Source organism: Trachurus japonicus, chromosome 3 (assembly GCF_045865225.1).
Source record: "Trachurus japonicus isolate A0001 chromosome 3, Traja_1.0".
In the NCBI taxonomy this organism is placed as follows: domain Eukaryota; kingdom Metazoa; phylum Chordata; class Actinopteri; order Carangiformes; family Carangidae; genus Trachurus; species Trachurus japonicus.
The window spans coordinates 20,691,347-20,716,398 of NC_140909.1; the positions used below are offsets into that span (position 1 = coordinate 20,691,347).

At 41.8% G+C, this 25,052-nt stretch overlaps 1 protein-coding gene across 1 annotated transcript; it reads right to left on the reverse strand.

The window, feature by feature from the left end:
* Window positions 1–119: 119 nt before the first annotated feature.
* On the reverse strand, window positions 120–24,460 carry tent4b (terminal nucleotidyltransferase 4B). Its single transcript, XM_085766063.1, has 12 exons — window positions 23,507–24,460; window positions 11,170–11,293; window positions 9,461–9,507; window positions 8,210–8,330; window positions 7,091–7,198; window positions 6,430–6,558; window positions 5,209–5,422; window positions 4,986–5,112; window positions 4,603–4,706; window positions 4,200–4,408; window positions 3,938–4,084; window positions 120–2,578 (listed from the first exon to the last, which is right to left on the reverse strand). The coding sequence occupies exons 1-12, from the start codon at window positions 24,091–24,093 to the stop codon at window positions 2,420–2,422; spliced, it is 2,076 nt and encodes a 691-aa protein (XP_085622189.1). The 5' UTR covers window positions 24,094–24,460; the 3' UTR covers window positions 120–2,419.
* Between the last annotated feature and the right edge of the window lie 592 nt (window positions 24,461–25,052).

Consider the following 25,052-nt stretch of genomic DNA (forward strand, 5'->3'; position numbering starts at 1 on the left):
CACACACACACAGTAACGCTCACCCCCTCCATGTCAAGTCCGCTCGCGAAGCATAACCACTCACTCATACACAGCAGACAAAAAGCAACACTCATTAAGAACATGTCTCCACACCCAGGTTCATTGTACTGTTTTTATTGCATGAATTGTAATAGCTGCAGAGAAACAAATTTCAGATGAGTACAGTTGGGTTTGAAGGCTTCCTGCAGTGAAAATAAAGATGGTCAGTGGACATTCAGATGGCACGGCTGACATTATTCACCTTTCTCCTCGTCCGTCTACCACAAGACCAGCGTTTATATACTGCATTTAAACCGCAACCGTAGCGCTGAGGGGTGGTACTTGGTGGGTGGGCATGGAACCGTAGCTACTTTTTTTTTTTGTTCATAATATCTCAACACTAAATATAATAGAACGTGAGTTAGTGCATGGACTCAAATGTGCTTCACTTTCTTAACACAGAAGATTAAACTTGCTCGGGTGGGTGAGCAAGGCATCATGTCGCTGCAGCAGACAGTAGTAGTGATGTATAATGTGAAGGTGGTTAAGTTATTGCTGACTACTTGTTTTGTTTTGTTTTTCACTGTGGGTGATTCTCGTCTCATTTGGAAGGAAGGAAATTTGGGGATTACACTGTGCTTTGGTGTGTTACTCCTTCCGGCAAGCACTCAACTTTCATGGGTTTTCCATGTGCAGCTGCCCATTCCGTAATGGATATGAGGATATTGACCAGTCAATTGCCAATAGAACCGTCCAAATGCAGTATACAAGCCCTAACTCTGTGTGGATTACGGCTCAGAGCAATGACTCCATCTACAGGTTAGTTGCTGTACTGCCATGACAAAGGGGGAGGGGGTGGGGGAGGGGGGAGGCATTTAAGACAGTTGCTTCTGATAGTTTCTGGGAAGAAAAAAAAATCGAGGAAAAAAAACAACTATCCGCTCCCTTTTAGATAAGTAGACCAGCCACATATTAAAATACAATTATCACTGTATAACTTGTAAAATGGTCTCTCAAACCTTCCAAAGTAACTTGGTCACTCAACTGTCAATGAAAAAAAAAAAAATGAAAAAAAAAAAAAAAAAACCCAATCAAATAATAAAGGTGGTATTTTACTGTACCTGAATATTCCCAACCCACCCACCCTCCCCGCAACTTATCCTATTTCAAATATAGGACTCAAAAGATATGGGCTCTAATGTTAATAATACATTTATCCATACTATGTCCATATAATTAATAAAAAAATAAATACATTTAACAAATACAAATGATTTTGTAGTTGGTAAATTACCGAAGGAACAGATTATCACCCACAGTTGTCATGTTAACACTTTTTTTTTTCTTCAAGTGTAGGATTTTTCAATAAAACCATAATCTCCCCCTTATTAATTTAAACCTGTAGTCTTAATAGTCTTAAAGCCTCGACACAGGTGTGGCTGTGCTATTGAGATGATGATCTCTCACCTGGTCATCTATAGGGTTGTTGTGTGTGTGAGCGGTGGCTCACTCAAGGCTAAATTTTAACACTGTAGCACACTCACAGAGAGCAACCAGAAGTAAAAGTAGATGCTGATGATTTATGTTGGCAATGGGACCCAAACCAGCTCTTGGCTTTGGCCAAAAGGCTGCGGGCACAAGATGTGCATGTTTACATGTCTTCAATCGGTATATTTTGTAAAAATCTCATATGAAACAATCTCTTATTTGTATTTTTACTTTTTTTTTTTTTTCTTTCTGATGCGTTTTTGTACAAATCTTTGTATAACCTGTTTAGACTTAACAAAAACCAACAGAAAAATCAACCAACAAAAAAATCTCATGCATAAGTTATGTCCCACTCTTACTGATTGCATTTGTAAGTTACCATCTTAAAAAAATCTGTGTATATATTTGTCTGTCCCACATAACATTTATATTTTTATACATTTTAAGCCATTTGCTTTTTTCTTCTTTTTTTTCCTTTTTTTGATAAAATTTTGGATCCTATCTTCCAGCCGGCAGCTCCAGGTATTGCTCCAGAGTAGATTTCCCGACACCCAACCTGTCTTCTCCTGTGCAGCAGGAGGCGCAAGAGGCATGTTGTGTAGGTGCTGGCTGTGGGAAGGAAAACTGCTCCTTAAAAGAAGCTGTTCGGAAGCAAATGAGCATTTTATCCAATATGATTTCAGTTCATGTCCAAGAAATCAAACCCCGTTTCCTATAATGATTCTTTTTTTGTTCTTTTTTTTTTACTGCTAGAAATTGTTGCTTGTCATCCCAAAAAGCGTGACAGAGAGACAGATACTGTAGATGTTTAAATACTTCTAACAACCTCCCGAGGCTGGAGTCTGGCAGCAGAAGTGGGACATGACAGTCAGTCAGTTGCAGACAGGACAGGGGACTGGGGTTTGGGGGAGGGGGGCAGGCGAGGTCACCCCTATCTGCAGAGGTCCTCTTGTGTAGAGTCCCGTACATTTTTCCTCTTCTTGCTGTTGCCCTGGTGATGTGGCTTGTTGCTCGGATGACTTTTGGTACTGGATGACGAGCTCTGCTGCCCGTGGTGGCCGCCCTTGTGGTGGGAACGAGACATCCTGCCCTGGAGCGGGTCAGAGCACAAAGTCCAGATTAGTTTTTCCAGAGGATTTCTCTTGGGTATTCGATACAATATTCAATATTTTCAAGCATGCATCATGAAAAGTACCACTAAATAAGTTAAGTTTCAGAAATAAACTATTATTTCAGACTCATTTTTGTGTCATATGGTGAGTGATATATGTTTAACACAACAGTTTTTGTGTCTGTCTCATTCTTAAACTTATGGGCACATGTTACATGTGTGTGTGTATATATACAGCTCTGGAAAAAAATAAGAGACCACTTTCACAAATGTTTCTTAAAAGCATCTCTACATGTATGACAGTCATTCTTTTCTTTTCTTTTTTAAATACCAACACAAACACAACTCATTCTACTTAATAAGAGACAAGAGACACTGATGAGGTCATCACCTGAACCACATCTGATTTTATAGGAAGATTATAAAAACCACTGCTGGGATTAAACATTGACATTATCCCACAAAAACTGATTTATAAACTCTTCCTGACAGGGCTCCAGACTAACTTTTTTGACTAGGAGCACAGTGGCCCCTGACTTAAAATTTTAGGGGCGCACACCGAAATCGACTTGCAAAGTAAATTTTCACATTTCCTCTAATTTTCACTGTAGTACTGATAAATACTGCATAAATGCAGAAACTATAATGTTTTAAATTCACATTTTATTGTGAAACAGTTTAAATATTGAAAATATAAAGTTAATGTTTAGGCTACACTGACCAACAGAACAAGTAGACACACTACTTGTGGTAAACTCATCCTAGAACAGACCCCCCTCACCCCCTTACACTCGTCGAGACCCCCCCCCTCACCCCCTTAGAGAGTCTCCTCCGAGGTGTAGTGAAGAGAAACACACATTTCTTTTCACACAGTAGCCAATCACAGTGGTCATTAAAAAAAATTTAAAAAATCGGCAAATTTACTGGTCGCACATGCGCGAGTAAATGAAAAATTTACTCGCATTGTATCAAATTTTAGTCGCAAAATGCAACCATTTAGTCGCAGTCTGGAGCCCTGCCTGAGTTAAAATATTCTTGCTGTGTTCTTAAGGAATAAATATGAACATGTTTTCTTTGCATTATTATTATTAAAGGTCTGAAAAGACTTGAAATTTTTGTTATTTAGACTAGTTTAGTCATTAGCCAATAAAAGCTCTAAATCACAATATTTGTTTTTTAATTTTGCGAGAAATTTTGTCGGTAGTTGATAGAATAAAACAACATTTTTTAAATTTAATTGTACTCAAACACATACCTATAAATAGTAAAACCAGAGAAACTGATCATTTTGGGAGTGGTCTGTTAATTTTTTCCTATATAAGGGAAGGCTGACCGCACCTTTCCTCCTTTGTTGCTTCCAGATGGAGTGCCAGTAGTGTGGCTCTGTGTTCGGTGATTACTAACGGCAGCTGACTTTTCTCTGTGAGCGCTGGAGCCCCGGCCAGACTGCTGCTTGGCTGTCTTGCACGGTGTCCCGTCAGAGTCCTGTGGAAAACCAGCAAATAAGATGATGAAGAGTTTTCATCACACAGCTTTGACAGCTACGGATAAGTACATATAATAGTAATATTTGAAGGGTGTGTGCATCTGAGCTACTGACCGCATCACTGGAGCTGGAGTTGGAGGACGTGGAGGAAGGCGACAGCAGGGAGGATGAAGGAGAGGAGCGCAGCGAGGGGGATGGAGAGGAGGAGTTGGAGGAGGTTTTGCTGTGGGGGGCTGAAGGTAGAACCACAACGTCGTCCTCATCTGGGACGTTGTTGTTGCACTCGTCGAGTTGTTGGGACTCAAAGAGTGTGACGTCATTTCCTACAAAGAAGTAACAAATGTGAACACAAAGGTCAGGTTGGGTCAGCTTTTTACAGCCATGCCAGGTCCAGCTATACCCCGTCAGATTCAACTGACCAGGAACTGCTGACTTTTATCTCTCTCTCTCTTTTTTTTTTTTAGGGTCAACAAGACGAGAAGAAACCTTAGAAAACTAAGTGAGTGTGTAAACATACTGTTGAGTGGCAAATCATTCTGGGATGGGCTCCCCCAGTTTTTCCGGATCCATTCCCTGTATTCATCCACTTCCAGTGTCACCCGGATTATTCTGCCAAGTATGCTGTGATGGGATACAGGAGGACGTACACACGTTATACTAGTGTTTATACAGCCAATGTTCAGGGTAATGCTTTGACATTCTCAAAACAGCTGAAGCGTAGTAATCTTACTGACATTAAATCACCAGTGACAATTTGAGACTGAATAGCGTAACATTAAACTGTCTGGCTGTGAAGAATGCTCTGACGGATCAAGCAATAATCCAAATCAGATGATAGTCATTAGGAACGGCTCGTCATCTGTGATACGTGATTGGCAGCTTCTCTATTGAGCTCCTTACCTCTCAGTCTCATTATTGGGGTAGTACTTGGCGATGGGCGACACAGCATGGCTGAGCACCACATAGGCGTAGTCGAATGCCTGCTTCACCTGCATGGCACCATAGGAACTCCGCCCGACGTCGTTGTCTGTTGGAAACGGGACAAAAAAAAGTTCAAATTATGCACATGTGAGCTTTAGCCACCCACTTTCTAAACTTCAACCTTTGTGTTCACACTTCCTACCTGGCTGCAGTGGGTCCTCAATGTAGAGCATGGAGGGCCTGTAGCCATCCATCATGTTCTTCTGAACCTCGTCTTTGGCAACGTAACAACCTCCATCTTTTATCCTGATGCCTGTCTTCAGGTAGTTGAAGTGGCGACCGTAGAGCTCAAAGAATTCAATGAGCAGAACACCGATGTTGATGTTGGGACTGCACACGTCGTCCCTGTAATGAAGCTAGAGAAGAACATGGTCCAAGGAGATGTCAGTATTTGTGGTTACCGTAATTTCCGGACTATAAGCCGCTACTTTTTTCTCAAGCTTTGAACCCTGCGGCCTGTACAACGATGCGGCTAATTTATAGATTTTTACTGGCCAACGGCCTCCGGGAGGCGCTCTAGCAGGAAGCGCTAGTGACACTGGTTTTGCGGTTTGGTGCAGAGTTTTATTTTCTAACCAGGCATGTTACTGTCTGTTGGTGCTGTGTTGATGCCGTGTTGGTGCCTCCGGAGTAATTGTGATGGTTTAACTCGCTACATGACTTGTTACGAGTGAGAACGGAGGCTCTCCGTCTTCACCTGGCGTCTCACGGCTGAAAACCAACCTTGCAACATCACTACAGCACCTGGTCGCTGCCCCATGTCCCAGCTCTCGTCTGCACACCGCAACACAAACGCGCTCCATAACCCATAATCTCTTGTTCATGACGGTACTACACAAACACACACGCATAACATCGTATGTTATGTAACGTTATCCATCGCTCCATTTATTGATTTTTCGCCGGCTTCGTTGTCAACAAATGCACATGGCTAGGAGCGTAACCAAAACAGCGGAAAAGCGAGCGGACTTGTATAGTTCCACACATCTTCCGTGTACTGTCTTTCTGTGTCTCATGTTACAACATGAAAAACCTGCGGCTTATATTCAGGTGCGGCCTATATATGTACAAAATCTATTTTCTTTTAAAATTTAGCTGGTGCGGCTTATATTCAGGTGCGCTTAATAGTCCGGAATTTACGGTAATTGCGGTCAAAACACTGAGAATTTCAGGGCCTATGGACATAGACATTCCTATTATACTAAGATCTTATAAAGAAACTGTAAAAAAGGCTTCAGTTAAGAACACAAATCTGCTACAAAACTGAGAAAAATGACGCATAAAATGAGGACAAACGTGCAGTACTCCAAAGGATTTAGTTTGTTAAAGCATTAAGAGTTTCTTGTTGAACACGGGTGTATACCTGCAGGAAGCTGACAGCCATCAGGAACAGACTGTAGGAGCCAATCCCACCAGTAAAAACTTCATTTAGATCCCTCTGCAGTAGGAACTGCTTCAGCACCAGGACCAGGTAAGGCAGCACAGGGTATTTCTACAGGACAAGAGACAGAGGAGGACACAGTGAGCAGTGAAATTTACTGTCTACAGCTCCCTCTAGAGGAAGACAGGAATTTAGCCTCCAATAGATACTATTACTTGTCCTATTGGTCACTAATAGAGTGTAAGGCCAATCCACACCATTATAAACCTGATGTCTGAAAATTAACATTTTTCAATGCGAGATGAAGCGAGTTATGAGTCACTCTCAACATGCGACACAAGATCAATATTTTTGAACAAAGTGACTCCTCCCTTTAAATGTTTGTTAAAATGTGACACTTTAGTGTGTCACTTAGAAATCCTCCAGTCTTAAAACATGATTTGTTTGCTATATGAAGTGCAACAGCTGAATTTGGGTATCAAAACTGAAGTCAGTCAAGTTTTATTTATCATGAAGCATCTATATACTCGTTAGATAAACAGAAGAACACAGACAGACATTTTTGAGCATTTCATTTTTATCTCTTTCATCGCATGTCAATTTGTGAATTTGTGGTGTAGAGCCCCGAATGTGCAAACTGTACCTCTTTGAAATCCTTAATGAGTCGAGCAGCTTTGACACCACTCTTCACATTGAAGCTGATGTCAACTTTGACCTCAGTGAAGGAGTCTGTTAGTTTGATGATGGGAACCTGCAAACACACATATCACATAGTCAGAGCGGAATAACAGAGACAAAGCTGCGCTCTCACAATTCCTCACAGCTACAGGTGTTGTGCTATAAGACACAAATCTGTAAACAACATACAGATGCCGTTGTACACAAAGCCCCGTTGACTGATCTAATCCTTGAATTAATTCCTTGAGCAAAGACTTAAAAGTGCTAATCTGCTCCGAGTCCCTAACAAAAAGTGAAACAAAGATAAAGATTTATTCAAATCCTTTAAGTCCTGAAATAAAATTAAACAAAATGGGAAAGGATGCAATGTATACAGTTTTTAACCAACAAAGAATTGCTCATACAAGGCTGGGAAATAATGTGTTGGTGACACTAATCAAAATAAATATAATGCCTTAATTTGGGTGGAACTCTGCATTTGTCGCCAACTCCAGAGTACAAAGAAATAATTTAAGCCCTGATGCACATTTGGCTTTTCACTTATTGGGCGTGTCGGCGCACATACCTGTGTACAAGGTGTGCATACACACCAGAGAAGCCAAAGTTTTGGAAATGTCAAAAGAGCGTACTAACAAAATGTACAGCTTGTCAGCACACCTTCAACAGCATACTGATTAATGGCTAAATGAATGAAGACTATTCATTAATCATCATAATTGCAACAAGTTGAGAAGTTATACTCCTGGATGTACATGTTGCAACTGTCAGATTTCCATCTCTCTACAGATTAAATTCTTCCTGGATCACACAATTTGAATAATTACATCCTAAACTATAGAATAACAAATTAGTATGGACTGCTGACATTTTTTTCACCTTAACTAGTGAGGATCGCAGTCATATCTGAGGAACACACTCCATTTCGAAAGTCATGTCCAAACATAAGTAGTAACGTCTATACATTATATGGCATAGCTGCTGTATACAGCTGTACATGGGATAGCCATGTCCAAAAACGTCTAGAAAAAAGGCCTTGTGAAAAGAGATTTCTATACAAATAAGCAGTTACTAAAGCAAACCTTACCGTGGCCTTGTCCAAAACTTTGATGGAGTTCTCATCTGCAACGTTTCTCTTCCTTAGAGCCTGCTCCAGTGTCCAGAGTGGCAGTGTCTCCCACTTTCCAAAAACCACCAGGTCAATATCACTGGTAGAGGAAAAGAAAAGCTTGACGTAAGTCTACTACATACAGGAGCAACTAACAACAAAGTTTTGTCTATTTTCCTAACTGACAAAACATTAGCAAACCCGAACATTCAGCAAACAAAGTGCAACATCTGTTGAATAGATTTTCTTTTAGTTTTGTTAGACTATACACAGGTCAACCCTTTTTAAATGATTTCTGCACGGTAGATCACTGCAGACAGGCTTTGTTTATTGCATACAGAAGTGTTACACACAAGCCACCCACTGCAAACAAAACATAAGCAAACATAAGTGCAATGTATTTGCACCATGTAACTGAAATACAAACAAATAGCTCCTTGACAAATGCCAGAAAGAGACGCATGTAAACAGACACACATCCCCCAGCTGACAAGCATGCTTCCACAAAACAGCTTAGTCCTATTAAAGCGCTCAGTGTGGTGTCAAGAGAGCACTAATCCAGGTGACATGTTGAAGGGGGAGTTGTTATTGTGCCTAGGTGGTTGTGTGGGTGTCTGTTGGCAGTCGCGGCCTCTCTCAGAATAAAGTTTTTAAAAAGAACAAGTACTAGCAATGTGGTATGAGAAACTGTTATCAATTGTTCCTTATGAAAGACTATCTCATGTGGTGCAAGGAACCTTAGATGAATTTGTTAAAGAGTGGACCCCCCTGAGTATGTTTTTTGGATGCGAGTGGCCTTCAATAATAAGTGTTGGTGTAAATTAAGACAACACCCCCACACACACACCCTTTTTTTTTTTTTTTTCTTTTCTTTTCTTTTCTGTCTTTTGTTTTGGTTCTTATATTATGTAGTATTATTTTGTGTTGTATGTTGTGTTCGCGACAGCGGAAGGCTGTACATTTGTGTTGTTTTTCTGATGAGCTTGTCTTGCTGTCAATGTAAATTAAAAATTAAAAAGAAAGTTAAAAAAAAAAAAAAAAGAACAAGTACTAAGAATGACTGAAACACTTGATTTTCAAACAAAAGCAGGTAAAGATTCTTTCTCCAGAGCTCAGTATAACTGAGTTCTTGGTCAGGTGCCAGTTCACACTAACAGTTTGGCCAAGAGAGACAAAAAAAAAAGGATGTGTTTAAATCTCTGGACTGGTTTAGGAAACCACATTGCTCACCTTGTTGGCAGATAAAGACCAGTCTTGAAGCTCCCAAACACTTCGACCTGAGAGGAGATACACACAGTTACACACATGCATATGTTTATTTTAATTATTCTGTCATTTACACTCACTTCACACTCTAAAAATCCTAGCACCTGGATACCTGAATATTTTGACATTTTAACATTTTGACATTTTGAATATTGACATAAATATGTTATGAACTGAGCTGAACTGAACTGAGGACAAAACGTGTCATCAGGCATGCATCAAGGTGGTGTTCTATTTTGATGTACCCACACTGTACCACACGGAAACCTGTTTTCCAAGCTGCATAAACGTTATATAAGTGTACCATAGTGTGAACGTAATGACAAGCCCAAACTATCTGCATGGGTGTGGCTCTAAGACTATTACAAACTGTGCAAAGAGGGGGAAAAAAAGAGTGTACAGTTGAAATATTTCAAGTGGGACATTAAGGGAAAGTATGGCCCTTGGTACGGATCGACTGATTTCATTAACGTTGAAAGTGGCTATTGTGCAAATCCAAACTTGCAGGATGTTTACATACAAAAATAGTCCTTTGAGCCACTGATCTCTTAACCTGCATGCGAGTGCTACCGTGACTAAAATATGCTCAACTTTCCACCTTATAACCTCCCACTGAGCACTCAACAACAAAAAAGGCATTGCAGCAGAAATAGACTTAAGCCATGGCCAGACCGTACCTCCACTTAAACCTTCTCTCTACACCTCACATCAACCTGTAGTAGTAAACTCTTGTTTACTGCCCAGTCACATGTCCAAGCTAAGCTGATTGTAGAGCCATGTTTGCAAATGAATAATCAGTAAGTCCTTAAGGCTTCTGTGAAGGGGTGAGGTAACTGATTCAAGGAGAGCTATATTTTAGCTCATCTTGACATGTTCTAATAAGACTAGTTGTCACGTACTGACAGTGCGCCTCATCACTAGTAGGTGATTAATATCTTAACGGTCTAAGGGTTTAGGAAATGTCTTGAAACCAAAGCTGAAGCAGAAGCTGCCAGATAGATCTGGGTGGTGCAGCTGACCTAGACAAGCTTCCATATATACCTGACAGGATAATGATTCTGTGTAGCACCAGACTCCGAGTGTCTGGTGGACATCTACTTAGCTAAATTCATCAACTAATTAAACAAGCATCACGCTGACTGGTTGATGAAGTGGCCCCACCTCTTTCCAGAGGGGAATAAAGCTGGTCGGGTCTGGTACTGCAGTGTGCTACTTAATTTAGGAGCTGCTAAGCTCGGAGCAGACACACGTCGGAGAACACTGCTCTATCAGCAGGATCAAAGTCAGTGGGTACAAGAATGCCTGAGGTGCGCTGATTACCATGGCCCAAACAGATTACTGTGCAACATGGAGAAAGGCTGAAGCTTATAGCCATTACCTTGCTACTACACACACAGCCTGGCTCTCACAATAGACCACTGCTGTCCAAGGTGGCCTCAATAAAAGCACCAACCCACTGCACCAGAGATGTGTTCAAAGTATCATTTAACACCTTTTTTTCACAAACCTACAAATCCAAATCCATTAATCCCGGGTGATGCGGGACATCCTTTATTTGTGTCGCTTTCAGCTTACAAACGGGATTTTCCAGGAAACACATTTTTGGGGGTTTGGGATGATGTAGAGTAGAGTAGAGTAGAGAATACTTTATTCATCCCTAGGAGGATGTGTACCTCAGCAAAAGGCCACAGGTCGCGGATGACTCCCTTGATTCTGTCCACCACCTCCAGCCTCATCTTCTCCTCTTCCGGCCTTGGGGAGATGTACTCGTAGAAGTCATTGATCTCCTCATGTAACCTGCACACAGAGCACGGCGTGGTGAGACGAGCAGAAGAATGTGGACATGAACAGACACACAAGCAGGAGAAAACACACAGGTTTCACAGCTGTACGGAACAAGACTATATAGAGCACATGCACATTTCAGATTTACCCCTTTTAGATATCTACTGACATACAGCAGCTACTTTAATCATACTCTAGCAGGTTGGTGAGAAGAACTGAGACATATAACGGACAACTAAACAAGTCAAACTTATATTGAATACCATGTTAACAGATCAATTAAGTTGGTTTTAACAATTCAAATCTACTGAGGTTTGCCACATTTCACATCCCATCACATTCAGACGTGAGACTTGGGGGGAATAAACAAAACCAGGGGTATTCTCATTCTCCTGGCCTTATCTGCTCTCCCTGATAGCAGAGCAAAAAGGCACAGTATGCAATGCCAAGGGAATGGGCGCCACAAATACAGATGTCACACCGAGTCACGCTGACAGGACACAGCTAATAGCTTTATTCTCTTCTTTCTAGTTATATATTTAAAACACATAACTACATCTTTAGCAGTTAGAGTTTAGAAATCTGATAAAGGCAGAGAAAAGAAATCATTTGTGGGTTAATTGTTTTGTAAAAGGACACTGTGACAGATGTTTGTTGTCAAGCAAGGGAAGAAATGGGTTCCTGCTCCTTTCTCTTTGTGTACGAATGTTCAGAGCTCCCATAAATAAATCACATGTGACTGACAATGGGGTTGGGGTGAGTGATAAAGGGCTTGCTACTTAAAAGATGTGTTGTTACTTGGAGAAATGATGCAACAAAAAAAGAGAATTGGCTCTATTTTCCCCCCTGTGCATTGATACAGACGTGTCACAGAGCCAGCTGAACTCAACAACTCTTACGACCAACTGCTGAACACTTTTTGTACTTCGCAGATCTAAGATTTGAATTTACGGAACGGCACAATGAGCGGTATTCAAGTAGAGATGGAAGATGTTGCCAGAAAAATATATAATATCAACACTTTCATGGCAAATACAAGTCTTTACAAACAAGAGCAGATGTCTCCAGATGTTCTCTGAATACCTTCCAAGAAGACAGTGAAAAGTCATTTGCAGTGGCAGTCCATGTTTTTCATATCATGTCTTTTTGGGTAAACTGTAGCCAGGGCTGAGCAAAAACAAAACAGGAAGCCCTGCCATGCCTGCACACAATGTCAGAAACCTAAACTTGTACTCAGTAAGGGCAAGGGGACCATGTTTGTCCTTGGAACAGGTCACACTGCCCACATGCAGTGACCTTTGATTGACCAGTTTTGTCTACATACACATAGACGCAGGGGACGAAGCTTTGTGGGCGGACAAACATGCAGGCGCACACACACATGCACGTGTGCCCGGAACAGCCATATAAACTCAGATTAGGCCAATAGCAGGCCTTATTCCTCCTGGCTGGCTACGGAGAATGAGAAAAGGAAAGTGATGCTTCGTCTTCTTATAAATAAAAGAAGGCAACAAAGCGAAGTATGTGCATATACCAGAGAAAGTTGGACTAGAAAAACACTCACAGCTACCAACACTGATTGAACTACGCCCCAAAGAGCACTGTCTACTGTCTGACTTTTATGTAACAGGCACTCTCCACCTGACAACAGTGAAAGTTGACTGAGTTTCACATAGATTATTTCTGCTCTAACCATCTATGAAAAATACAATCATCTCCCTAACTACAAAAACTACCATGGTGACCTTGAGAAAACGAACTCCAAAGCTGGTGCAGGCACACTGCTCAAAGTCTGGATCCAGGCCAAGAAAAAATATTTGCATGACACATGAGTGACATTCGTGACATATGAACCAGACACCAAGACACAGCCGCAGTTTGGGGAGTTTATAAAGTTATTATGAGCTCCATCCCATCTTATCTTCATTGATTAAAATAAATGTATATGTCAGAAAAGAATGCACATCACCATTTCCTACACCCACATATCACAGGCTTAAATTGATTAATTGTTGCATCAATACTCCAAACCCCAAAGAACACTCAGTTTGACATCTTTCAAAAGGCTATTATTTTGCATTAAAAAAACAACAACAGGGGAACGATCAATTAGCCTACTGCATAGCTGATTTTCTTTTTTTTGTTGGTGATGACTGACTAATCATTACAGTTCTAGTACCAGCAAAGGTCATGTTTGACAAATGACTATGCATTGAGGGTGTGCCACTGAAACGGTCTGTCTGAAATGAAAGGGAATGTGAATTTAATGCATTATTGCCATGGCTGGTGTGAATGTGTCCCAACTGGCTGCTCACAGGTCTGACTGAACTGAATGTGGATGCAGGATGTATCTTAAAATGCAAATGAACAGACAACTGAAAAAACTTGGGGAGTAGCAATCGCTGGAAACAGCAGCTCCACTGTCCAGGACATGACAATACAAGTTCCCCACGGTTACATTGTATCACCACTGTGCTCGTCTCTCTCTCTCACACACACACCCCATGCAGGCAAGCTGGTTTTGCAAAACACATCTGTCACACAGACACATCCATTATCTGTGTTTTTGTTGGGGTTTTTTTTTTATCATGGGGGGGGAATCTGAGGATGTAAAGCCCATTAAATGACATGATTTCATTTTCATTTCACTGACTTCCTTTGTTTAGACCAGTTTCTTAGGTCAACAAAAGGCGTTGGTATAGTTTCCTTAGCATTACATGGGAGTTCCATCAAGTTATTGGGTTCACCAACACACAGCTTAAATGATACACCATCATTTACTTTTGATAAATGTGTTAACTTCTGCTGTAAGCTGTTGTGTAGACGGGTCAAACAAGTGTCTGCACACAATATCATTTTTTGTTTGTTGTTCAGTTTGTTGTCAGGAGAGGCAAAAAGTTTGCATTTCCATTTGTTGCCCCTCCTCTCACATGGAAACTGACAACCACTGAAAAGTTTAGTGACTAATCTCTTTCCCCTGTGCACACCCCAGCCTCCTTATGACACATTAGGTTTCATTTGAAAGTAAAAGAAACTCAGGAGCTACAGTCTGCATTACAAACATGACATCAGTTTTTTATTTCCCATTTTAAAAAATAGCTCTCAGTAGAGCCACTCTGTATCCTTATGACCCCTCAGCCAAAAGCCTATTTACAACACCTATTTAAGGTAATTACACGTCATTTAATTGAACTGAGGGATTTCGTAAGTCTGGGACATTAATGCTCACATTTGGCTTTAATGCATTTTCTACCTCCAATAAACAATGAAAAATAGAGGACATTTTTATGGCATAAATATAATATTTTTTTTCCACTTTCCTTCTACTACAATATAAGCACAAATTATTTTAGGGAAAGATGATAGCATCTCTACACAACTACAGCACCAATAGGTTTCATTTCACAGCAACAGGCCCCTCCTGCTCCCTTTCAGCACGTGATCGCAGCAACCATAGAAATCACATCTCATGCCCCACCTTCCTGGATCACATTACTCTCCGTCTTGAGCCTGCCTGGGAAGCACATGTACCCTTGGCACTGCTTATCTGATTATCCCACTTGCCTATATCATAGTAATGTTATATAATTTGGTGGAACAGGTTTCAAGAGAGCTCTGGCTCCCAGAGGGGAAAAAAAATGTTATCTCCTCTCTTTAGCACTTCTTCTTTTCCTACCTTTTCTCTCTGATGTGATTATTCTAGTGCTGCTGATATGATGCCAGCAATGCTTACTGGTGTTAAGGCTGTAATTGTTAATGATGATGCAGTAGTTAAATCTAGTCTTTCTTTTTTTTAGCTGACTGCTTTGCTCTGTAGGCCTGAATAGAATCTGAATGGAGGGCAGCAGGGAAAGGGGATGAGAGCTGCTATCGAGGATAAAATACATGTGAAACGTGCTGAGTGTAAGCAGAGTTCTATTTGATTAATAATTCAGTTGTTGTAGCACTACAGCCAAGGCTACATAAATATATTGTGCATTATCAGACAGCATTGTGCACTCATTATAATCCCCAACTATGGGTATGGGTATTATAATTCAAGTTCATAATTCAGTTCAGTGCAATCCTATTTTCTACACACTGCTCTCTGCCCTGCTCTCTGCCCTTAATAATGGCTGCGCGTGCTTCCCAATCTGTGTTTATGTCTTGAAGTCACTATTGAGAGAAAAAGTGGAATTACTGTGTCTCTACAGTAGTGCAATCTCTTTCTTCAAATGTATAATCCATGTCAAAGGTTTTGTTAAGAAGCGTTTCACAGGGGGCGTCGTGTGGCACAGTTGGTAGAGCAAGCGCCGCATTTATAGAGGCTACAATTCGAATCCTGCATCAGGCGGCCCTTTACTGTATGTCATTCCCCCTCTCTCTCTGCCTCCTCATTTCCTGTCTCTCTATAATATACTATCCAATAAAGGCAAAAATGCCCAAAAAATATACTTCAAAAAAAAAAAAAAGAAGTGTTTCACAGGTGGACCCTGAACAGTCCTGTAGAGCCACCGCTTGAAGGCACAGCGACACCTCGCTTGGCCCTCAGACGGCTCGCAGGTAGAGGAATGGGAAGGTGGCGGATTAAAAAAATATGAGCAAAGGCAAGTAAGGCAGGGAAGTTGAAGAAAGAATGAGGGAAAGTAAAGGAAACGAAAAGCCTATAAAGGTAGAAGGCCAAACACGCACATAAGGTGAAACAGAAAAATGGAGAGAGAGAGAGAGAAAGAGGGAGGGGGGGCTGGGTGTGGTGCTGAAATGCCTTCATGTGAACGAGAGCCATCTGTTAAGTTGGGTGGGATGAAGGAAAAAGAGGTTATTGTCGCATCACACTGAGCACTACTCACTGACTATTCAGAAATGTTGGCACCACAGAGGTATTGGTCGAATGGCTGTAGAACGGCTTCAGAATCAAATACTAACAAACATAACCTGGAACAGACTGAAGACAAGACACTCAAGTCTCACAAATCTGACTTACACGTGAGACTGCTGATAAGGGGGAAATGTATTTCACTTATTGTTCTCCATGCGATCATGGGAGGTGATAAAAACGTGGCCGTGGAAAGTTCCAAAATCATGACTCCAGTTTCACAAAGGCTTGATATTTTGGGCCTCAACAACCTAGGCAACAAAGATGTGTGTTACGTGACACTGTTGTGTCTATAGACCCTCGACACCAGCCAAGAACAGCTTCAGGTTGTCCTAAGTTGCCAGCAGGCAAACAAGTCGTATCGCACACAATGAGGACAACCACAAACAGAAGCAAAGGTGTCCGTGTCTTGCAATTGCAGATGGCCAATTCATTAATGTTTCATCAATGCTCTGATCTGGGGTGCTAAGTGTTTGCTACTGGGACAAAAGGGCTCCAGTTACACAGGAGCCCAAACACAGCTGACTGCTAGTATTAGGCATGGCCATGCCTGAGGGATGCAGCGTGCTTCAGCGCTGTAGTCAAACAGCAACAGACATAATTAACATGGTAATACCAGTGCCAAGGCAAACATGTTGTTTAGTGGGCTGGGAGTATCACATCAGAAGGCAGTTAGCGTCTGATAGATCGTAAATCTTGTTAAATACTTTGTGCTTGATCTTCCAAAACAAACTTCGAGCAACATCAACTGATCAGATACCTTTGAAACTTTGAAACAGCACTTGTTTTTAATCAATTAAAAAACCTGTATAGCCGTTTTCCCACTAAAATTAGCGGGTCGACGCGGGTTTTTTTAAACGCGGGTCGACCCGCTAACAATCGGCATTTGGCCCCTTTCCCATTGACCAAAATGAGCCGAGTCTGACCCCCCGCTGAGGGATCAGACAGAGCATAAACCAGTCGCCCCGCTCTCATCCGCGGTGCAAGAGACACACACAGTCATGCCACAGCCGCCCCACAACACGTCAGTTAAACAGACTGTCGCTTCTTTTCTTTTCTTTTTTTCTATCGTTTTTGGTCAGTGTTCTCTGATCCTTTGATCCCAGTCTCGGATGAGAGCAGAGCGGAGCAGAGCTTTGTTTTGGTACGTGATATGAGACGCAACCGGCGCGATGACGTAGCGTCACATAACGTTCAGTGTCATCACGTAAATTAGCGGGTTGACGCGGGTCTGGCGTTCCCACTGCAAGCCGTTCTGAGCCGAGCCGATTAAAGGCGATTTTAACCCGCGTCGCTTGCCGAGGCGTCGACGCGGCTTGGTGCGCCTTTCCCACTGCCACCAAAAGCCGATTGTTAGCGGGTTTAAACGGGTTTTTTGGCCAGTGGGAAAGGGGTATATGATAGTTTTGGTTACTCAAAGCATGTCAAGTTTGGTGTTAGTAGTTCAAAGTAAGATTGTACTGTGATTTGGGATGTGATTTTGTGGAAATACACAAGACAAAAAAAGAAGATAATACTATTATCATTGTATACTATAGCAAAGGGAAATGATCGAAGCCATTTGTTCTGCACACAAGCTCAGAGGGTCACAGTCTGAACACGAGCTGTGAAAAAAGCGAGAACGGCGTGTGTTGCATGCTGACTGCATCAGTCTGGAGCATGGGAAGGGTTTGTACTAGACAGGAAGAGGAAAAAAAAGGAAAACACATTCCTCGCTACACATGGGAAGACTGAGTTATGGAGAGCTGCCCACACGTGCTGTTCAGAGGGGGCCTGCTTCACCTACAGTCCAAAGGACCAGCACGCAGGCTTCTCTTCACAGGCTTACACACTTTGGCCGAGAGCCAGCCAGGCAGGCAGCACGATAGAGAGAGGAGAACGTGACATAAATGTCACCGCCAGCAGAGGCTAGATGAACCACTGTTCTAATAATGGAGCTTCAGCCTCAGAGGTGCGATCTGTGTGCCGCTGCTGGGAGTCATAAATCTCCAAAAGACAACGTCAATAAATGGCAATAATCGCATGAGCCAGGGCTACTCATCAGCCAGCGATTAACCACACTTTTCATTAGCCTGCGAGTGATGTTCTGCTTCAACACACAAAACTAGCTGCCAACACCAGGCTCAACGGAAATTAATCAAGTGCAGACAGCTCTGTCATAACTACCATTTTGGGCCACTGTTTTATGTGAACAGGACTTTCACCGTAAGTGAAGACATGAGATTAAAATGAAGATGGCAGAGGAAAAGAGCAGAGGGTCATGCCCTTGTATGCAGACAGATTGCAAAATAATGGATGTAGGAGATCTAAAAAAAAATAAAAATAAAAAATATATAGGATAACTATTTGGATGTATAAAAGACTAGCTAGCCAGCAACGTCAGCTGGTATTAGCCCCCATGCTGAGTCAGCTATTTGTGCATTTTGCTAACATTTTCAAGCAAACTATACAAGGATTTGCCCAGGATTTAAAGGGCAAATGAAAACATATATATAACCTTAGCTAAAAGACAAACTCTCTATTTTGAATGCTAACTCGTCATGATTCTTTAAAGGCCTCCATTTCGACAATTTTCACCACCACAAGTTCATATGTTCAATAAATATCAAGAGAGTTTAACTCCAGATGTATACTGCAAGCAATTGCTGTCTAATTCAGTGAGGGCAGCAATAAAATTCAAACCAAACTTACTTTCATATCACATTTATATTTGCATAAATGCTAATGTGACAAGGCCTTTAACTTACTTGCCTTAGCACTTTTCTTGTTAACACTTTTGACTTCCCTTTTTTACTGATCACCATGTTTATGTGTCTTGTTATGTGTCTCAATCTTTTAATTGTGGGGAAGAATTAAGTAATTTAATATGGCAATTTTAGTGGGTATGTTAGACTGACACTGCCCAGCTACACAAAAAAACAACAGACTCATCTAGTAAATCCACCTATCACTCTGAATTCATTCTCTTACAATGCCTCACTGTTGTAAAATGACTAGAACTTTGGAACATCGCATCTTGCCTACACAATAAAAACCCACAACACAACAGCAGATCAGAGTATAGTCGAGCAGGACAGAAACAGGCCACCACTCACCGAGGCTACATGGACTTCCTGTGCCCATATAAAGAATCTAAATAATAGTTCTACAAGGACAGAAAACAAGGGGGATACACTCCCTTAGAGCCTCCCGTCTGACTGGACAGACGCAGAAGGGGCTCAGGTTTCTTTCTCAGAGGGTTGGCTTTGTGTTGTGGAAGTGAAGCCGTGTGGAGCATGTAAACACTCCTTTTCAATCATGATGTGGGCTGCTCCCTTGGACCTACTCAGCTCCAGAAAGACTAGAGGAGCGTAAAACACAAATAAGCACATGCCTGTGTCTCTAACCAACCCCCATGGCCAAATATAGTGCAGAGACGGTCCCATGGAAATATGCACTTCCATCCCTCTTTCCTCTTTTTTGCTACTTGCAAATATCAAATGTAACAATGATTTTTAGGTTTACCTCTGCTTGCGCCACATGTCAATCACCCTGACTGATATGGCAAATTAAACTTTATGCCCCACATCCAAATATAGGAATCTTACAAAAAGGGGAACATGGACATAAATGGCAAAAAAAAAAAGACGCTGCTCAGCTTTAAAAATCCTGTAACAGAACTTAATACTCCAATTTCTCTTTGAAATCAAAAGTTCTCCACTTCTTCTCTTACCATTCACAACTCTGCAATGTGAGCCCATACTTGAGCTAACAGTATTAGAGACAAGCAGGCAGCTCTTTATCTCAGCAGACATAGGTAGCTAGCATAAACAATATTGACAGTAGGTCTGTCACAGAGTTTTATTGTTTATTTTCCATTCTTGTTCTATGCTATTTTGTAAAGCTCAATCAAGCGACCAAAACCACCAGTATTGTTATTCATGCAGCTGGACATTTATCACGCTTCTACAGATTTCACAACAAGACTGTGCCTCCCAAGAAACAAACATGTATTGTGAGTGGAGGTTTAACTATGGAATTAACATGACTTAATGCTGACAGCTTTTACAGCCACATACATAGTGTGGGTTTATACGTACACATTTCAAAATAGATTCCCTGTAATGCCATAGAGCATGCTGGCATTGTGAATTACCAGCGTATGTTTAGACAGAGAGCCCTCAGTAGTGGTGAGTTTGATCATTGCTCTGAGGTTCAGGTTCTGGTATTAGCAGAGCTAATCACAAAGGAATGTCCTTATGCAAACACAGAGCTTCCATATTACTATAAATGAGGATCAGCCAAAGACTGGGCTCCACACTCTGGTGTCCTGTTTGTCTACAACTCGAACAGAAAGGGGTGGGGAAAGGGCAATTCTCTGCACCTATAAGGCCTTTAAAACAGAGCCCCACCCACCAAAATATTTTTCCCCCGTTATCATATCTAAGAGAACCGCAGCTGAGGAAATAACTTAATTATAAGTCATTAAATGTCATGCTCATTTATTATACCTAATGACTGTCTACTGTTAAAGGTCTTGTTTTGGTACATGCAAAGGTGCATTGAATCATATCTCACACATTTATCTCACGTTTCTAGTTTCAGCTTTCAACTACTTTAACCATTTGAGGCTCATTCCCTGCCTTGTTTGATTTGATAAAGATGCTAAACATTTAACTGAATAGTTTATAACATTTTCAATAACGCCATTTTTTTTTAAACTATCAAAATATCCATGAAAACATTGGCAGCATAATTTAGATTTTCTCTGGCCACTTGTATGCCTAGTATGTCCTCAACCCTGATTCTTCCAAAAAAAAATGTCTCATGTCACTTAAAACTTAAGTGTGATGATAAGCCTCTGCAAACATGTAGATTATTTTTCATATGAAAAGTTGTTAACACTGTCATTTAGCATTGTAACTCCCACAGCTGTTGTTTCTCACCAAGGAGCAAAGTACAAGCATTTTACAGCCACTATTCATACAAATTAGTGCAATAATGCTGAATGATTGAATGAAGAGTCAGCAAAAAGGACATTCAGCCCCATTAGTGATGCACGCTGGTTGGCCAACTCAGTTAAAGTTGTCAGCATGCTCCCTGCGGAGACCTGCAGGCAATATCCCTATACCACCCCAACTTGTCGTTCTCCACCTGCTTCATATAATACTCTGGTTTTTAAGATTATCTGTGTGTTGAGACAGAAGAGGATGTGACCGGATGGAGGACACCACAGACCAATGAGCCACTAGTAAACAGCTCTGCACATTCAGCATGGCTACACTCTGCACAGCCGGCCAGGTGGGTGCAAAAAAAAAAAGGTTTGACACATGTTTGCAGAACCCAGTGGGCTCAGTTCACAAAAAGCCTAAAGGTCCATTGTGGTCTCCTATTATAAAGTAAGTTCTGTTATGAGCTTAAGTTCACAAGGATCCGTGTTGCCCTGCGCAGATATCCGGGCGCCACTCAAATGATGTACCTGCAGAGGGTCTTGATGGTTGACAGCATTAGAAAAACTAATTAGGGGCAAGCTAATTTTATACCTTAAGTTTTTATCATTTCTGCTGTATTCTTTATCTTTGGTTATACCCCCTTAAACCTCTATTTTTGACAGCTTCATGCTGTTCAGCCAAATTCACCAAACGTCATCTTCTGGCTGTAGGAAGCCACCATTGGCAATGACAATACACTGAAATATTATCTAAATCGCAAAACATCAGAGAGCAATATCCAAACTGCAGAAGCCGCAATTATTTGATAAAAGTAAAATGTGTCACAACCTTGAAATATAAATTAAGCGCCGTATTGGTGGAGATGCAAAGGCCTTCAAGTAATCTCCTCCACATGTGAAAGACCATGCAGGAAAACAACCGCCAGCAATCAATTCACTAAATTATCACTTTCTAAACTATCACTTTTTTTCCCCAGTTCAAGTAAAAACTCACCATTCCCATTACTTTCATGACCCATCTTAACCACAATGTGTCAAAACAATGGCACTATGATTTTTTGTATATTGTTCAGCATGTGCCAGATGTAACGTGTACAGAAAAGACCTTGATGAAAAGTGTCTATACAACAATAATAAATGTTGTTGGAGTTTTAGCCTTTTTAGACTGTTCTGTCTCCATGTACCTTGGAGGAAGTCCCTAAACCTCTTGCTTGTGCAGAAACATAGAAGTCTTCATCATGTAGTTTGATGATGCCCTAGGGTTTGCCAACCTGGTTGAGGTTCCTCTCCCCTATAGTCCTAACATCATGACTGTACTCAGTGTCATTTGAGCTGAGTGTTTACAGTGTGCACCCTCTTGCCTGTACATTATTAAAAAAAGACCTGAGTAATGGTAATGGTAAACTCCATTTAAATACGGTTCATCAACTTGAGCAATTATCAGCTGCAATTTTGTCTCCTAACCAGCCTTACATCTGTGGGTTTGAGGAGGACGACTGATGCATCTCATATGCTAAGTGCTAGTGGTAGCACCCTGGTAGCTTGTCAGTGCTCTCCCACATGTTCTCTCAATTAAAACTATTTCTTACTGACAGTCCAGTTGATTCAAAAATGCACCTCAGCTAGTAGGAGTGAGCCAAGTGAGTAGTTTGATTCACAGTCCATTAATGATCATTACAATGTCAGACAGCCAGATTAAGATGGGAAGGATTCAGAGGTGCTCCTGTTCCTGTTTACTGTAGTGTGTTTAGTCTGTTTGAACATTTATTGGAAAAACTAAATAGTAAAACTTCCCGGATATCTGCATCAGCTGCTGTTCACCTATGTTGCACATTTTGAAATGAACTACACTGTCGCCATGGTTTCTTGAAATCTAGAATGTTTTTTGAATAAGGAGTAAAACAACAACTCCCAAATGTTTGAGGTAAAGACCTGAGTTCATACACCTTTGGAGGTAGTAGCCTAGTTATTTCAGAGCACCCTCATTTGATTTAATGATTGTTGGAAACAACAACTGACCACACACAACCCTGTTGTGTTGAAATATGCATCCATTATTGGATACGCTTACTTTGAAAGCCCGTTTTGGTTTTACATGTAACTTTTAGCAACACAAAGTTATGCAACTGTGGATTCAGTGGGTGGGGATGAAAAGTGGGTGGGGAGCCAGTGACAACCTCATTTTCCCCATGTGTTATTTCAGCGTGCAGGTGTTTAAAATAGCTTAAATAACAGAGAATTAACCCCTAGTTTACACGGGATACCCTGAAACGTTAACAGACTCACACTTGTGGAGCACCCCCTACCCCTCTGTGTGATTTGATTTATGAGGACCTGTTCTGTGAGGAGGGATGGGGGGGTGAATGCCTCTGCTACAAGCAGCGGGTTTCGAAAAATTGAGACAGCCAGTCTAATCTACTTTGATAAACTCTTCTCTTACCCTACAATTCCCTCTGAGTAGTTCCTGACTTTCCATGGTGTGCCTGTGTAACCGCCGTAGTCTCCCGTGTTGGAGGCGCTGCCACTGTTCAAGAGGCTGGAATTGAATCCGAAAGTGCTAGCTTTGTTGTCTCTTTTTCTTTTGTTGGGGTGTCCGTCCGTCAACCCCCTCCAAAGCACAGCGACCCCACTGCCCTGTTGCTGCTGCTGCTGCTGCTGCTGCTGCCCCCCTCCGCCGACACCGCCCCTGCCAGCGGCTCGGTTGTTGTGGTTGCTATTGGTTTCCAGTGGTATAAAGTCCCGCTGTTCAGTCAACCCTCCTTCCCCCATTGAGGTCGACATCCCCTGAGTCCTGCCTTCACCGCTGCCGGTGTTTGAGTCAAGTGCTCCGTTTCTGCTGGTGAGGACGGCTCCCGGTGCTCCGTTGACGGTCGCTTTCAGACTCGACGTGCTCTGAGATCCAGTGGTGGTGAAGCTGTTATTTACATGCAAGTAGCCGAGCCCCTGTGTCGTCTCCCAAATCTGCATCCACAGGTTGTTAGCGGGTCCACGTTGTTCTGGTTGAAACCAGGCAATTCTCGGATCCATCAAACGACACTGTAGGCACACCGCCCCCCCCACCACCACCCCACCACCGAGCAATGCTCAGCTCGTGTGCAGCTAGCCAGGTCGCTAGCTAACGTTAGCTAGCCTGCTATAGCTTCGTTATAGCCGCTGCTAGCTGAGGTTCTCGGCTGCCCGTTACTCCCGTAATATGGCAAAAACACGTTCCTTGGTAGTGACGATGGAAACAGTTGTCAACCAAAATCATCCACGATAACTGGGAAGAATGTGAGTCAAGCGTTAAAAAACCGTCGCTCAAACCAAAGTTGAGGTTGAAGGCTGGAGAAACGTGCAGCAGCTGCCTGTCGAAGTGCCTCTCTGACCCTTTCCTCCTGATCGTGGGTCCGTCAATGGCGGAGTGTACGTCGCCACCGCGCATGCGCCGAGGCGAGTGAAAAGGGGCGGAGACTACTAGGCCTTACGCAACAGACAACTGTTTTTTGTTACATAACAACGTCAGATTTATCATCCTCTCATCAAGGTATAATGGACAACATGTAAGCTGCAACGACGCAAACCCGATTCATTTTTTTCCCGGCTCAGATTCTCTGTAAACCTCAGAGTATTTAATTATTTTTATCACCCGGGTCAGAGTTTACATCCCACAATTGAAGCCCGAGAAAAAACTCATGATGTAAATGACCAGTGGAAAATGCTTAATCGCAGGTGCATCGCTATGGAGTGTTGTTGTGAAATAGAGTTTCCACTATCAACTTAATAATTAATCATTAACACAATAAAACGTAAAGAAAAGAAGGAAAGGGTGCAGCGGATACGATTGCAATTTCCCATATTAACTTGTTATTCGTCAGTTTATCACTTCAGCAATATTTTCAAACCGTAATAATCTTTACTTACATTGTATTACACCCTCGTATGAATAGTGTTAATCTCATCATTTACACTCAATAAAATCAACTCAGGAATTCAATAGTAATATTTAG

Excerpts from the sequence above, each read along its gene's own strand:
- tent4b (XM_085766063.1), bottom strand. The coding sequence starts at position 24,093 with ATGGATCCGAGAATTGCCTGGTTTCAACCAGAACAACGTGGACCCGCT. Across the intron at positions 8,331-9,460 it reads GGTCTTTATCTGCCAACAAG|TGATATTGACCTGGTGGTTT; the intron begins GTGAGCAATGTG and ends TTCCTCTACCAG. Across the intron at positions 2,579-3,937 it reads GAAGCAACAAAGGAGGAAAG|GGCAGGATGTCTCGTTCCCA; the intron begins GTGCGGTCAGCC and ends GACCCGCTCCAG.